The sequence below is a fragment of the Serinus canaria genome, chromosome 2 (assembly GCF_022539315.1).
Source record: "Serinus canaria isolate serCan28SL12 chromosome 2, serCan2020, whole genome shotgun sequence".
Lineage (NCBI taxonomy): Eukaryota > Metazoa > Chordata > Aves > Passeriformes > Fringillidae > Serinus > Serinus canaria.
This window is the reverse complement of record NC_066315.1, coordinates 29,009,026-29,024,900: the sequence shown is the minus strand read 5'-3', so window position 1 is coordinate 29,024,900 and position 15,875 is coordinate 29,009,026. Positions and strand designations below refer to the sequence as shown.

At 38.1% G+C, this 15,875-nt stretch overlaps 1 protein-coding gene across 2 annotated transcripts in view; it reads left to right on the top strand.

Moving 5' to 3' along the window:
• AGMO (alkylglycerol monooxygenase) overlaps positions 1 to 15,875 on the top strand; it is a 188,126-nt gene that overhangs the window by 62,969 nt on the left and 109,282 nt on the right. For both annotated transcript variants that reach the window (XM_009086013.4, XM_018909473.2), the window contains exon 4: positions 14,677 to 14,780. In XM_009086013.4, coding sequence (XP_009084261.1) covers positions 14,677 to 14,780 — 104 coding nt within the window. The remainder of the gene's footprint in view (positions 1 to 14,676; positions 14,781 to 15,875) is intronic.

The window sequence follows — 15,875 nt, the reverse complement described above, 5'->3', positions numbered from 1 at the left end:
GAAGTGAGAGCATTGATCTTATGTAATTTGAGTCAGAAAAATCTGAACAGGTAAACTATTTGTAATTTCTTACAGCTGAATAGGAACATAAGTAATATTAGTAACAGAAAAAAGGACATCTGGTCCAGCTTGCCTGGGTTTGTTTGCCTGGTTGATCATAATCTCAACCACCTGCATTTCCACTGAGCTCTACTTCACCAGCCCTATCTAATTCCAGAAACAAATGTATCTGTCTCTTGTACACCTTTATAAATCTTTCCTTATAGCTTTGAATATTCAGACCTTATGTGGTCTTATGGCACAGAAGATCCACAGAATGCTCAATAAATGCACAGAAAGAAGTGCTCCTGATCTAAGGGTTTGAATCTAGTTTCAGAGGAAGTATGTAGATGATTAGAAGCCTATTGTACTGTAATTAGATTAACATCTATGTGGTGATATGATTGCCCTAGCCAGTTGCAAAATGCAGATGTTTGTTTTTGCTTTCAGATTTGGAAACAGACACCTGTACTATTTATAATCTGCGCTGATGTTATGCCAAAACATTTATTATTATTATAGCCAAATTTTAGTAAGACAGTACTGTATTTCTTGCAATGTTGGTGGGGGAATAAGAAGAGTATTTCTTAAACTACAGATCTATTTTGCTAGTAGCAGAAGAAGTAAACAAAAGGACTGTGAAGTAAAATTTTCTTCGTAAAAACTGAAGAACAAAAGAATGCTCTATTCTGACCATGTCTTACAATTCCCACTTGCTTTTTCAGATTTGCCTCTTCTCTATGGCTGTGGTTAAATAATTGGGAACATTACTGAAGTGGGATTAAGATTATTTAAACAATCAGTTAAAGTTTTGATCTGTTTCTGAAAGATCATGTCTATTTTTATATCCTTCGAGCTTTTTATAAGCATATGTGAATTTACTGTTTTGATGTATTTCAGCAGCTGTCTCTAAGTTAGTTTCTATGATGCCCCCCCTACTGCTTTTTTTCCTAAATTCTTCTTTTCCCTTGCTTTTCTCTGCCTGGAGGTGAAATAAAGAAGGTTCCTGTGCTATAGCCACTGTCTTAGATGTTGTGATATTGGAACCTGCCAGTTTTACTGATTTGATTATCTATGTCCTGATACCCTAGTGTAAGCTCTTAGCAATACCTCGGGAGTTTTAGCTAAAGAATATTCTTAGCCTGGACTGGCAGAGTTGTGCTCTGCTTCCTTCTGGCCACTGTTTTGCTGTCACTGAGAGTCTCTTGGCTGGGAAGTTGAAAAAAAAAAAAAAGCTGGGATCTTCTATCAAAGACTAATTTGGTGGTGAGATGAATACCGGGTAGTCTTTTAACTTACAAGGTTTGAAAGCTCCCATGCTGGGTATAGAGATAATGGATGCTGGAGTGCGTATAAAATATCCTATGAAATTATACATAAATGCATACTGTTCAGTATGTCTTAACACACTGTAAAACTTTGTACTTACAAGTATGTTTTCCATAAAAAAATCAACACTTTTCAGATAAAGAGAAAGATTCTCTGTTTCCCTCTCCTCCCCTGCTAATAGTAGGTGGAGATTGGCTGCAGAGTAGTTGGACTTTTTTGGTAGACTAGAGTTGAGTTTGGCTCAACAGCACACTCGTTTTGGGTCAGTTCTTTTGTCTAGCAAAGGATTTTAACCAGAGATCTCAAAGCAGCAAAAAACCCTTTTGTTTTTATATTGAAAATGAAATACACTACCCTTGCCAGATAATAATCACACTATATAGAGTAGAGGAGCCTATTTTTCTTAGGCAGATCTGTTTCCTATATACAGCTTCAGTGGTTGAGGTAAGCCTGCAGTCTAGTATCCTGCACTTCATAGCTTTAGTGCTGACTTTTGTGTGATTGGAAAGTACAAAGTACAACAGTTGCATCCTGCATTGAGCTTTCAGTCTTAGCTTGTTCTTGAGCTTAGAGCAAACAGATAAAAGATAAAAAATGAATGAATTTACAGTGGGATGTGTACAAATGTCATAAATAATCAGCTAATTTTTTTTTCCATACTTGCTATTTTGTTTCTCAAATCCTTTTCTTTCTGTTAGCTCTGGTACTAATTATCCAGCCACTAGATTTTGGCCTTCAAAGTCAGAAAATGCAACATCATTCAGGAGACATGTGGCTGCCAAACCCAGTGAGCATGTAGGAGTAGTGCCTTTACAGGTCAAGTGCTAGAGCTGCTCTTTGACAAATCAGTCTCAATTAGCATCATAGGAGTCTCTGTTGGTATTCCTGCTCCCCCGCACCTCCGGCTTCATCTGTTAGTGGTTGGTGTTGCCAGCCATTGTTTTGCACTCCCAGACCTGCAATCTGTTTCTGTGCTTGCTGGTAGTGCAGGAGCACCTTCAGCTCTCCAAACTTATTACCAGAACTTATACCACACATTTAAATGAACCCCATACCTGAAACTCTGCTGCACGTGGCTTTACCTGTCTTCAGCTAGTAATCATTTATCAATATTTTGGGGAAAGAGGAAATGTAATATAAAGTTACTCTTCTAACTGATATTTGGATACTGATACTCCTGATATTTGGAGTTCAAAAGTTAGCACAAGTAGCAAGGGGCGCCCAGTAAAAGGCTTTCTTAAATGCTGTTTCATGCCTTTTGGTTAAATGTGAGCATGCTGCCAGTACCTGTATCCCTAGGGATGGCTCCAATGTTAAGACCTATTTGTGCAGTCCTAATTTAGGTTCATGACTGTTCCCTGTTGAAAAGACAGGACAGGGAGTGATGGGAGACAAAACCTTGACGATAACATTCTGGTGCTAGAGGCATCCTCTAGATAATCCCAGCTGACACACTTAGGGGTGTGCTCTACCAAGTAGATCCCAGCTTGGTGGAGTATAGAGGCAAATTTCTACCTTTCTTCACATTTCAATTGAGGCTGCCTGCTTTGACAATTGACTGTGTTCTGCTCTCTTTATCTAGTCTGTCTAAATGGATTCCCTGTCCTTCTTGCTGGAATGAAAAAGGCTATTTAAGTTTTAGCATGCTTAATAGTGTCCAGAGCATACATTACAGATGAAGGCATAGGTAATTACTTGATGGACACAGAGAATCTGTGATCAACTATATGCTCTTAGGAAAGGGAGCAGAACATAAGTACTGACAACACAGGTCCAAATGTAGTTTGTGGAAAGGCAGGTCTCTTAGCACACATCACATATGCTAGAAATGAAGTGGATGGCTACCAAGTAAAATGGAACTACCACTGTTTAATAAGAACAAGGCTTTCCCAATATCTCCATAAATTTCTGTAGATTTTTTTTTTGCAAATCTAGTCTGCATTTCCACACATCTATCATTCAGGAACTTAGCTGAAGAAGTAATTTAAAACACTTTGGAAGAGATTGGAAGAGAAAAGTAGAGAGCCAATTCCTCTTTTATACCAGAATAAATTGACTTACCAGTGTTAATTCTTACTGTATCTAGTTTGAAAAAAATGACCAACCAAATAAATGAATGCAGGAAGTCAGCCTAAGAGGTAAAAGATACATGAAGGGATCATGGATATGTCCTTTGAAAAAGTATGTTTATGTTTATGCTTTTAGGTTGAAATCATTCCAGTTCATCCTTTTTTCTTTTTCTTTTTTTTTTTTTTTTGTCATCCTTAAGTATGTAGTTCCCTAGTATTTTTTGAATGTATTGTTCTGAGGGGCAAAAAAAAGTAAGATTAATGGGTCTGAGTTACTATCAGTTATTGTTTTCTTCCTAATATCCTCCAGCTTTATGTTGCTTTTACGTATCCACATTCAGAGTTTTGAACATTGTGGGAAAAGGTTTCACTGGTATCCATTCTTGCCATTAAAGTGCTTCCCTTCTGAATATTGCCTGCCAAAGTATGTGGTATCCTGCAGAGCAAGAGGATGAGGACATAGATTGCAATGAAGCTGAACAGTTTGCACTTCCTAACAGTGACACCAGACATCAATCTTTTGTAAAGACAGCCCAGAATACAGGAGGAGAACTCTCAACCCCTCTCCCCCACACAAAAAAACAAAAGGAGAATTATCTCTTTTTTTCCCCCATTTCATTTCAGCAATTTCCTTCTAAGATCCTCCAAGATGAATATGTTCTCAAATTGCATAAGCTGACATTTCAGTGGCTGAGACTCTTTTGGGGAAAGAAAAAAAAAAAAAAATGGAAAGACTTGAAGTAAAACTTGGTTTTTAGGGGTTTTTAAGTATTTTTTTTTCCTTTTAAGATTTTATTTAATTTAGTTTCAGTTCTCTTTTTATCATCGGGCTAATGAATACAGTGCTAATTTTGTCACAGTTAATGTGTTTCACACGTTTATACCACAGTTTGACCTCAGTATTCAGTAACACTAAGTTACACAGGTTGGCAAGTGCTCAGAACTCAAGACTGCCACTGCTGAAATTGGTCATACTGGGAGAAGCTTGAGTCAAGTCTGGAGCTTGTATAAAATGGCAAAGACCTATAGAAGTCATTTTGAAACAGCTGCTAGGGATCTTCTTTACACAGAAATTTGTTATATGTTTTATTTTAATGCATAAATGTAATTTCACAACATGATGATTTAGGGTTGTGAAATTAATGAGCCATATTCTCATCTTTGTAGTAAAAAGGTGCAGAAAGAGCAAGGAGGTACAGAAAGTTTCTACATCAATGAATTTCAGAAGTTAAAATATGGTGTGTCACTCAGTCAGAAATCTATGAGGTGTAAGGTTGATAAACCTTACTATAACCAGGAGGAACCCTCACTGAATAAAGGGTATTTGAAAAAAATTGAGGCCAGTATTTGTGGGAAATTCTTGATAGTGCTTGGGACTTGGCTCTCAAAGAGGACTTTATGCTATAGTCTGGATATCCTTGACAGTGCCATGGCACCATTTTATTCTTTTTTTTAAACAAATCAGAGCTGTTTTAGCACCTTTATACATAAAGAATCTGTTATGAAATCTATAACAACTGGAAAACAGAATACCTGAGTCAAGCTTTATACACATGTGAAAGAGACAAGTGAAAGTGCAACAACTGCTGCCATCATGGTTCCTGATGGTGTAGAGAGTCCTATCTTTGTTACAGAGATTGTCCAGAGCTAAGGGAAACAAAGCTTTGACCAGCTGCAGAGCTGCTCCAGACAACTAGAGCACTTGAAAATTGGCTTCAGGAAGGTGTGAGGAACAGGCTGGTCAGGCAAGTTGTTGTAGCAGAATTTTTGTGAGACCTACTGTGGACTGAAAGACTTGGCAGATGTTCCACTATTTTCAGAGTAAACTTACATATACAGTACTGAAACTTAATCCCTATTGTATTTGTCTTAATTTTTAAAATTTTTCCTATTTTTCTTTCAATTGCATGCTAAAATTTTTCTTCTCAGTATCTTTTCGCACCAAGGAACGCATGTTCATTTTCTGTTAAAGTTATGAGTGAAGTCAGTCACTGAGTCACTGTTTTAATTTCTGAATCTCACCTGATAGCCTTTATTCCTTTGTGGCTTTCCATGGTGTATGTATGGTGTACAGACTGTTCAGTTCCTGGAAACTGTATGAAAAGGTCACGGCTATGGGTTAACACTGTCCTAATGTTATATCTGAGAGTCTTACTGTGATTTACATGGATATAACAATGCTGCAAGAAGTTTGACTCATGCAGCTTCATTTCCAAGAGTACTGCTCCTACTAGTTCTAAGAGACTGAATCTTTGGGTATGCTGTGGCTTTTCCTAGCCTTTCCATTGATGTCCCATGCTTATGAGGACGCTAGGAAATAACACAAGGCATGTATGGGTAAAAAGAACCATTATTTTTGACATGGCCAGCCTCTGCTTTCCAAACCACATGATCTTTTAAATATTTTACAGATTCAGAAGTGTATCTGGGTATAATTCACAGTCCCCTGGATTCTTGCTAGAAGGGGATAGGATCTGGCCTGTTGTTTATTCTGGGTAGCACGTGTAATACTTTGGCTTATCTTTATTCTTCCCATGTTTCCCCTGACCATTCTGCATCTTAAGTTTTGCAGATCTCATTGTGGACTTTTTTGTGTGGGAGCAGATTTGTGTTTTCAACTGGTATGGCAGCAGATCAAGCAGGAGGTTTTGGCTTGTGCATACATTCTGGAGGCAGGTTTTGTGGAAGGTTGCTTGAATTTTTGGCTTACAAACCATGGGAGTATATACCATGTATTACTTGATTACAAGTTAGCCCACTCACTAAATACTTTGCTGACCACATGGAGTAACATAAGAAGAAGGCTGAAAAACAGAGATAATCCTGACTAAAGCTCAGAAAGAGCACATCCCAGCACATCTCAGCATCCCAGAAGGATCAGATGCTGAACACCAAGTGAAATTTACTAATTAAACTGCTGGATTGTGATTTTACAGACCACAGGGTGTCTCTTGGTAGCATAATTTTCTTTTGATATTGGCTTTGTGACAGGCTGTATGATTGCCTGTTCTGGCATTACCTGGGTAGCGCAATGTGCATTTCATTGCAAAACGACCAAGGAGGACTAGGTAATACTGAGGCTGAAAAAAATGCTTTTGAGTTGTTCCCCCTTGTCATGACACACCAACTTCATGACCAATGGCTTATATTTTAAACAGTGGTGGAGCTCCTACTTTCTAAAGGCTGAGAACTGATCTGGGTCAGTTCAGGGTCTGCATGGATAGGTGCTTCTTAAGAAAATGAGAAAAAGAGAAAGGTTGAGAAAATAGTTTGAAGGTCTATAGTAAATCAAGTCTAGTTCACCACTTGAACTCGGATCTCCTTACAGCCAGTCCACCACATTTGATTTACAAATGTGATTATCTTGAGAATAGAAACTGCTGAAACTCACTGTAGCCATGGCCACAATTAAGGAATAATGTGTCTTATTTAAAAAAAAAAAAAAACAAGAAAACAAAACAAACACAAAAAAGTGTACATTTCCCTGTATACATGCTTCCTAGTGTGTGGTATATAACAAAGCCTTCCAGATAAATTCCTTGGATCTAGTTCTGTTCTCATTAAACCCGCACAGCTCTGTGCTAACACTAACGTAACCGAGGAAAGAATTTTTCCTATAAGAATTATATTTCTAATAAGCAGGAAGCCGAGCTTTTTGGCAAAATCAGCTATCCTGCAACTCTGCTTGAAGAACACTAAAACAAAAAACATAAAGCAAAATTGGCTCAGAAGAGTTACAAAATAGGGGCTGCACCATAACAGACTGAACAGAAGAGTTCCACTGCAGTTCATGTCTACTTCTGTTGTGGAGATGATAGCTAATCTGTTAGTTTCCAGTTTTATGTGAGGTGGATCCCAAATAGGTCCCAAAATACAGTTTTTTAGGCAACTTTCATTAAAATAAATCCGGTAATTGTCCTTTCCAGTGACAAAATTCAAGTGGTAGTGTGTTGCAGGGGTCGCTTGTCCAATGCAAGTGTAGTATCAAAGAGGAAATGAGATTCTGGGACAAAGCTCTGCATGAGAAGGGATTTATTCAAATTCTTAAAAAGCAGCAATAGTACACTAAATTGGGAAGAGCTGTTGACTCCCTTCAAGGCAGAGGCAGAGGCCCTGCAGAGAGATCTTTTCAAATTAAAGGTCTGGGTGATCACCAGCTACAGGAAGTTTTAACAAAGACAAGTACTGAATTCTATACCTGGACGAGAACAGCCCTGGATGTACAGACAGACTGGGGAATGAGAAGCTGGAGAGAAAGGCCAAGGAAAGGGACCTGGGGGTCCTGGTCAGTGTCTGGTTGAATATGAGCCAGCAGTGCCCTGGCAGCCAGGAGGGGCAACCCTGTCCTGGGGCATCAGGCACAGCATGGCCAGCCAGGCAAGGGAGGGGATTGTTCCCTCTGATCTGAGCTGGGGTGGCCTCACCTCGAGTGCTGGGGGCAGTTTTGGGTGCCACAGCATAAAAAAGACATTGAACTGTTAGAGAGTGTCCAAAGGAGGGCAACAAAGATGGTGAAGGGCCTTGAGGGGAAGCCACCTGAGAAGCAGCTCAGGTTACTTGGTATGTTCAGCCTGGAGAAAAGGAGACTGAAGGGAGACCTGCAGTTACAACTTCCTGCGAGGGAAAGTGGAGAAGCAGACACCAATCTCCTCTTTTTGGTGAGTGGTCATGAAGCGTCAGGGAAGGTTTAGGTTAGATATCAGGAAAAGGTTCTTCTCCCAGAGGGTGGCTAGGCAATGGAACAGGCTCCCCAAGAAAGGGGTCACAGCAGCAAGCCTGAGTTCAGGAAGTGTTTCAGCAATGCTCTTAGACACATGGAGTGATTCTTGGCACTGTCCTGTGCTGGGCCAGGAGTTGGATTTGATAATTCTTGTGAGTCACTTCAAACTCAGCAGATTCTATGATTCTATGATTCTGTGATTCTGTGATTCTGTGATTCTGTGATTCTGTGATTCTATGAACACATCAGTTAGAAGAAGGCAGTAAGGTAGTGAGTAATCAAACAGTTGGAGATTTTTTTTGTGAATCAGAAAAGGTAATAGTTTAGCAGATAAATTATTTAAATGATATGTATTTTCCTGTCTTTTATCTTTTTAGGTAGGAGTGAAATGCATTGAAATGGAGTGTCTGACATTTCTACCTTTGTCTCGGTTTTGGACTGGGCACAATGCCAGTGCCTCCATGAAAACACATCCACGTAGTGTCTACTGTGAGATGTGACCAGAAACAGAGCAAGCAAACACCAACTTAGGAATAAAAGGAAAAAAAACTTTATTAACACACACACACACACACACACACAAAGAACAGAATGGAAATCTTTCAAACACATTTCTCCTCCCCCTCTCAACCCACATTACAACATACAATACAAACTCCAATCTTCCTTCAGTCCCCATCTCTCAGGTGTTAATTCTCAGTCCATTATCCTTCTTCTAACAATCAATACATTCTATTAAAGAGGAAGGAGTCTTCTGCTTGTGCCATTTCTTGACTAACCCCTTTCCATATTCCATGCTCTCACCATGGAAATGGACCAGAAGATTGCTTTTGGGGTTTCTCTTTTTAAGGATACTTTGGTCAGTTCAAAAAACGACAGTCTCTCCATTTTGGGATAACAAAATCCCCCCCATTTCCCCCGGGGCAAGGGCTTCACGACAGAAATCCTCTCATTTCTGATGTCTGCCCACCACTACTCTTCACTGCCTTTCTTGGGTCTGAGCCATTGCTTTCCCCCCAAAACCGCAGTCTCTGTGTTACAATAGAAAGTTAGTCCGTCCACAGCCGAAAAAAAAACTGCTTCTCCGTTTATCTCTTCCCAAGTAAATTCTTCTCATTAACTCCACTACTCCCTACTCACACAAACCTCTCATTTCACTTGTCCATTTCTTCTTGTTCTTATCTCTGTCCTCCAGGAGGATCAACGTCTGGAAGGTTTCCATCGTGAAGAAAAAAGTTAAAAATCATCTCTATAGATGCCGGACTCTCTTCTCACTCTTGGCCGACTTCCAGGAGCTGCCCGGCGCGTCTTATCTCTTTTCTCTCTTCTCTCTCTCTCTAGGAAGCGGGGTGGGGGGGGGGGGAATTTGCTCAGTGCTTTCACTACTTCCACCCCTCCATCCTTTCACTTCCCCCCGCCCCGGTCTCTCTCTCTCTCTCCAAGGTCCAAGGCCTCCGGCCTAGCTCACGGTGCCTGGTGGCCTTTTCCCCTCCCCCACCCGGCCTACAGCCGGAGGGGGAGAGAGAACTGACCTGATCTGTTTGCTGACCGACAAGCAAGGGAGTGTCACTACCTGGGAGTTCTACCTTTATACCCTGTGTTCTCAGAGGCGGAACCATCTCCTCATTGGTCCAAACAGGTGCCAATATTCACACCTGAGCCCCCACTGGGCTAACCACTGTCTCCAAAAAAAACCACTTCCTTTCAAACCAGGACAACCTTCCAGGCAATTTTTCTTTCCTCATACTGGGGTTTCTACTAATTCTGACTAGACAGAAGTAGACCCAGGAAATTATTCCTTTTTGATTGCTTGTAAGTGAACACAGCACAGAGTACCTGCCTCTAAAGCCCTGTGGGTTACACCTGTTTAGGAACAACAGATTCCATACTGGGGTCCATTGGGACCATGCCATCTTCTAATAGATGGCTAGCATAGCAAAACTGAAGGCTCTGTTTAAATTTAAGTAGGTGCTGGAGGGAAAATTTCACCTGTTCTCCTAGCTACAGTCAGTGTTCACTGTGAGAGAATGGAAACTTTATGTGACTCATCCGCTGTATTTTTTTTCCATATTACTTAAGATCCAGGTCTTATAAAGCTTGTATGCATATTTTAATTAAAAGTTAATTTCTAATCTTTTTTATTTACTCAAGAGCCATCAATTCTTTACCATTTCACTGATCCTGAGGATTTCATAAAATGGCTGTTTTAATTGAAATAATTCCTTAGAATGGCTATAGGTTTTTATTGGCATACATCTTTTCTCCTGTGGTTAACCAAAATGTGTTAGACTATGGAAATTACTTAAAATTACTGAAATGAGCAACAAAAAAATCTGATTTTGTCACCTCTGTATTATGTATTCTTCAAGAGGAATCTTATGTGCACAATGAAGATTTCCTAACTCTAAAAAAGAAATAATTCAGAAGTAGTGAAATATGAGCCAGGCATTGGATCTGTCTTAGGGATTCAAAAAATGGAACTTGATTAGTAATGAAAAATTATTTTTAAATTAAAAAAAATAAGCCTAAGTAAAATCATTGGTCACCTGACCAATATGATTTTTAAAGTGTGTGAAACATTACATTTTATGAATTAATTAGAAGGAGGAAGGAAGGGAGAAGTACAAATGAAGGGTAACATCAATAATCTTTCTTCATTTTGGAAAATCCAGAAAAGATAAATGGGACTGCTGAAAAAAGCCTGGCTTCAGCTTCTTGTTCGCCAGTGCTTCATTGCTGTTACAGGGCTGCTAGTAAGTTACCTCAAAGCCTGTGCTTCTCCAGGCCAGTTCCCTCAGCTTCTCATTTTCTTTCTTCTAATAACAGAATTTGTACATTGCTAAAATGAAAAATCTTCATTTTCTTTTGGAATAGATTTTAGGGTACAAATCTCTCAGCTGCCTGGAGCCCACTGATTTTAGCAAGTGCAGGTCTGATTCTGGGATGACATCAAGGAGACTTATAGAGCTAGAATGAAAACTGAGGGACAAATCATTACCTGTCCTTCATTCAGCAGTTTCTGTGTAGCACCAGTTTTCCTTTGTCTACTAGCTACATGGCCTCATTTATTCTCTGTTGGGATTACATGCTGATTCTTTAAATTGGGTGATGGATAGAAATAATAATTGATTCAGTAGGTGTTGGTAATATTAGTAGTAATAATAATAGTAATAAATTCAACAGTTTAATTACCAGTTAATTAAAGTACCAATTTTTGGTACTCTAGTACCAAGATTCAGTTGCCCTGTTGTTCCCCAGATGAGAATAGCTCATCATGTCTCCATCCATTAAAAGGAAACTGGGGAAAGCCACAACAGGAAAGGATGCCCTTGCTGTCCCAGGTTATAACTTGTATAATTTTCCTCACAGCTACATGAAAAGGAAATGCTACCTTTGTCTTCACTGACAGGTAGTTCTTCATAATAGCAGCAGATGCAGAGGTCTTCCGAGACCCAAGTGAGTCTCAGGAACTTAAAGCTGGTCCTGCTGTGAGCAGGAGGTTGGACTAGAGACCTTTGGTCGTTCTGTCCCACCTGAATTACCCTATGATTCCATGAGATTCACTCTCTTCAATCAAAAATGGGGGGTTTGTGTATAGTGTATTGAAGTTGTCTATTTTTTAAATTGTACTTAACAATCACATTTGAATTATGAAACATCAAAAATTCCATTACAACACTGTCTCAGTGGCTTCTCCAATTCCATCGCCTACTTTTTTCCTGTGGCTTCACAGTAGGATTTGATAATTTTATAAAATGCAGTAATACTTCCTGTTTTCTGCATGAATTTTTTTTAATCCGTGTTGGTATTGGCTCAACCTTGCTTTCTTTATTGGTCATTATGTAATAATACATATGAGAAAGTCTGTGTGAAAGAGTCTTTTATAATTTTATCCTCATTCAAATAATTTTTTCATTTTCTTTCAAGTTATCATCATTAGAAATGAAAAAGTGAAACCACAAGTCTTCTGTAGACACATACAATTTCATTTCTCTTGCAGGCAGTTGGTGAGCAGTCAGCTTTATTCCATGAAGAGTGCTCAGTCTATTTCTTAGATTTGAGAGGTGTCTTTTTGGCATGATGGTTGTATTTCTATTATACTAATTGTTACAAACTGAGTTTTGGGGTGATCTATTTCACCCTTTCATATTTTTTTCTGCTTCAAATGAGTTCTTGATTATCAGTTTCTTCAGATTAATGGTAATACAATTTTTTTTTCAGCTGAGTCTGCCTATTTCTGGAAGAAATTTAAAATAGTCTGTGCCGTTGGTGTCATCAACAATAGGATTAAGGAGCAGAATTTAATTTACTTACCTATAAAAGAAGTCAGAAATAGCTGTAGCAGTTAAATTACTTGTGTAAGAATTGTTTGTTTATCTCCCCAATATTCCTGTGGTGCATTTTTAAATGCTAGATCATTTAAACTGGCTCACACATCTGAATAACTAACATTTTACCAATATTTGGTTACCTTATTCCATATACTTGTTAGTGTAAGAGGCAGTTTAACTGAAAAATGAATCCTAATAAAACGCCTTTTTAGTAATTCGTTTTGAAAACCATTTGACCTTAACTACAATGAAAGTAGACTGTAAAAATCATCATAGATTCCCTTCCTTGAACTTTTCATAATGCTGAAAAATGACTGAGGGAAAGAAGAAAGATCCAATTACTGTACCCTGTTTGCACAGCTGTACTTCATTGAGTGGAGGCTTGTGTTACACACAGTTTGTGATAGGAAGTAAATGCTTTTAAAACAACTAAGGAGACAGGTCTTTAACCTCCACCTTTTCAGATGCTTTTTTCACTCATTTAGCTTCTGTTGAGGTCTTGAGAAACATTTCAAACACAAATTATTGAATACTGAAGCTCACCTGAATAATTCATTTCCTAGTGTGTTTGTTAGGCAGAGATGCACTGAGATGAGGTTGGTTGGTGTTTTTGGGGTTTTTTGTTGTTGTTTTTTTTTTTTTTTTTTTTTTTTTTTTTGAGAGACATCACTAATTATTGATACAGTAAATACTTGTTCCTTCAGGAAAAAATGCATTTCAAGAAGAAAGAATTCTTAGACTCAGTGTTAAGTGTTATTTGATAGTTGAAATTGCACATTCATTTCAGCAATTTTAAGTATTTTTAAGGCTCTAGAGATAATTTAAAAATGATTTTGTGATGTTAATTACCAAATTGTCAAAATTAATTAGATTTAAAAGTCTGAGTTACTAGCATGCATGACTGTTACCTCCTGTTACAAGACTATCCCCTAAATGGTAAAGGTAGGTTCAGATTCATTAAGAGGATTTTTTTTTACTTACTTTACACCAGAAGTACATGTTAATCACCAGACCTAAACTATTTGATGTAAACTTGGGTACAAATAATTACAGGACTTTAGACAGCCATTATAAAATAGTTTTCTGAATGTGATTCTAATGTCTGCCAGAGGCACTTCTCTAATGGCTCCGGTGAAACAAGGTCAGTGGCAGTGGAAGTGTGCAGCTGGCAGACAGCCAGTCAACTTTTAATTTTATAATCGGCTGAGGCTTTGTGTATACTTCATCCCTTGAAGTACATGAGACCTTAAATTAAGAATTATGATAATTAGGTATTATTTGGGCTACATTGACTGCATGCTTTTTCCTTTTTTCTGTAATTAAGGTAATCCTTATAGCTGATGGCCAGGACTATTTATATTTTAATATCCCACTTCACAGTGCCCAGCTACAGTGCAGAAAGGCTACCCAGGTCTGCACTTGTGTGAGAAAATGCCTTGAAATATAATCAGGATTTTGAAGTATTCTTCATTTCAGTGCATTAGAAGTATCATGCCTTTGGAGGACATGGCTGACACTGATTTTGCCTTCCAGCTTTTTTTCTTTTTTTTTTTTGAGCTGTAACAGTAGAGCTATTGCTGTCCTTTGGCGGTCTCAAGCCTTCCCAGCAAGCATCAGTTTGTTTTTTCCATTTGTCACTAGTGGGCAGGCAGTGGCTGTGTTTTGTGGTCTGTGGCACAAGTGGGTTGAAGATTCACACATTCCAGAAAAATGTAAGCATAAAAGCTGACACCAGTTAAGTTGTTTAAATTTGATGCATATGATTTTTGTGTCCCCTTTTAGTCCTTAAATATGTCAAGTGCAAGCATGAGAGCATCCTCAGTCTCTGTCCCTCTGAATCCCGTGCAGAGCTCCAACTGACTCATGTTACCAGAACTCAGATGAGGCTTTCTGGCTGTTTAATTCTCATCTCACACATCCTTCTGCTCTTCCAGCAATGATTTCAATTCCTGCTACAGCCTCTCTTTACTTCAGCATGAAATTTACACTGACCTGTGTGCACTGACAGACGCATAACCCTGCCTACACAAACTCAACTTTGACCATTAGGTTTTATTATTTTATGTTAATGTAAAATAGCAAAGTGTAAATTGGAGGATTAGTTGCTTCTAGCTTAAGGAAAAAGGGCCTAGAGAAACAAATGTTGCTTCTCTAGCACAAACCTCATTAGAAATTTTGTGTTTTGCAGAGGTTAATATACTGTGGGCTGCGCACCAAGTACACCATAGTTCAGAAGATTACAACTTATTCACAGCCTTGAGACAATCTGTACTGCAGAAATACACCTCCTGGGTAAGTAGCACAAATGATTTGACAAACAAGGTAATCTCAACAAGGTTCAGTAAAAGTTAAAACATAGCGTTTATTTCCCTTCAAAGAAAAACATAATTTTTTTGAAGATGTTTTACACTGAAGGCACAGAAGATGAAACTGAAGAATCTGGTAATCAGTTTTAAAATATACTCATTAGTGTTGTACAGCAAACATCAAAACTACAAAAGTTAAAGAAAGCTAACTATATAACATTGCATTTATATTTTGATAACTTTTTTAGTAGAATAGAGAATTTTCATTCAGTTATTCATACACGAATACAGAAAAAAAGCAGAGTATAATTCAACTATTTCAGAATATATCTGTCTAGCTAAAAGGAGCAGGGAGAGAAATCATTATTAAAATTTGCTTTGCACACGCAAATGTATTTATTTGTCTCTGCTCATTCATGTCATATTAGTACCCTTGTAGGTAAGAGCAGTATGTTACATAGCATTATCTCAGATAAAATTAATTTGAAATGGTGAGCTGCGTACATATTCATATATAGATTTTAAAAATTATATTTCCACGTGCATTCATAAATGTATCATAGTATTTAGGATTTAGTTCTGCACTCAGGGTAACTGCTGATTTTCTAAGTTGAGCCCCCATGTTCTCTTTTGACTGTTTATTTTATTTTATTTTTAAAATCAGGTTGTATTTTGTCTGGTTGTGTATTATTCGAAATTAATAAATTTAAAATGTAATTTTCAGAATTAGAGTTAAAAAGGGATATTAAATGTATTTACATATATAAATACATACATATACTTATATAATTATATATATTCTCCAGTGAGGTATAATATAGGTGGTGAAGGAAACCCACAGTCTTTTGGCAATCTCTCTCTCTAGCCTGTGAGTGAATGACTCAAAGTCAAGAGAGTGTGCTCACCCATGGAAATCTAGTATAACTCCATCCACTTTGGTAAAGTGGGTTTGTGCTTATGTAACTGAACATGGATTTAGTCTCTAGTTTGTAACTGTCTTAAGTGCATGACATTAAATTGGTTTAAGTGCTATGTTCCAGGGAAATTTCCTTCTGAAAATCGTGAAGCAGTACTATTTCTT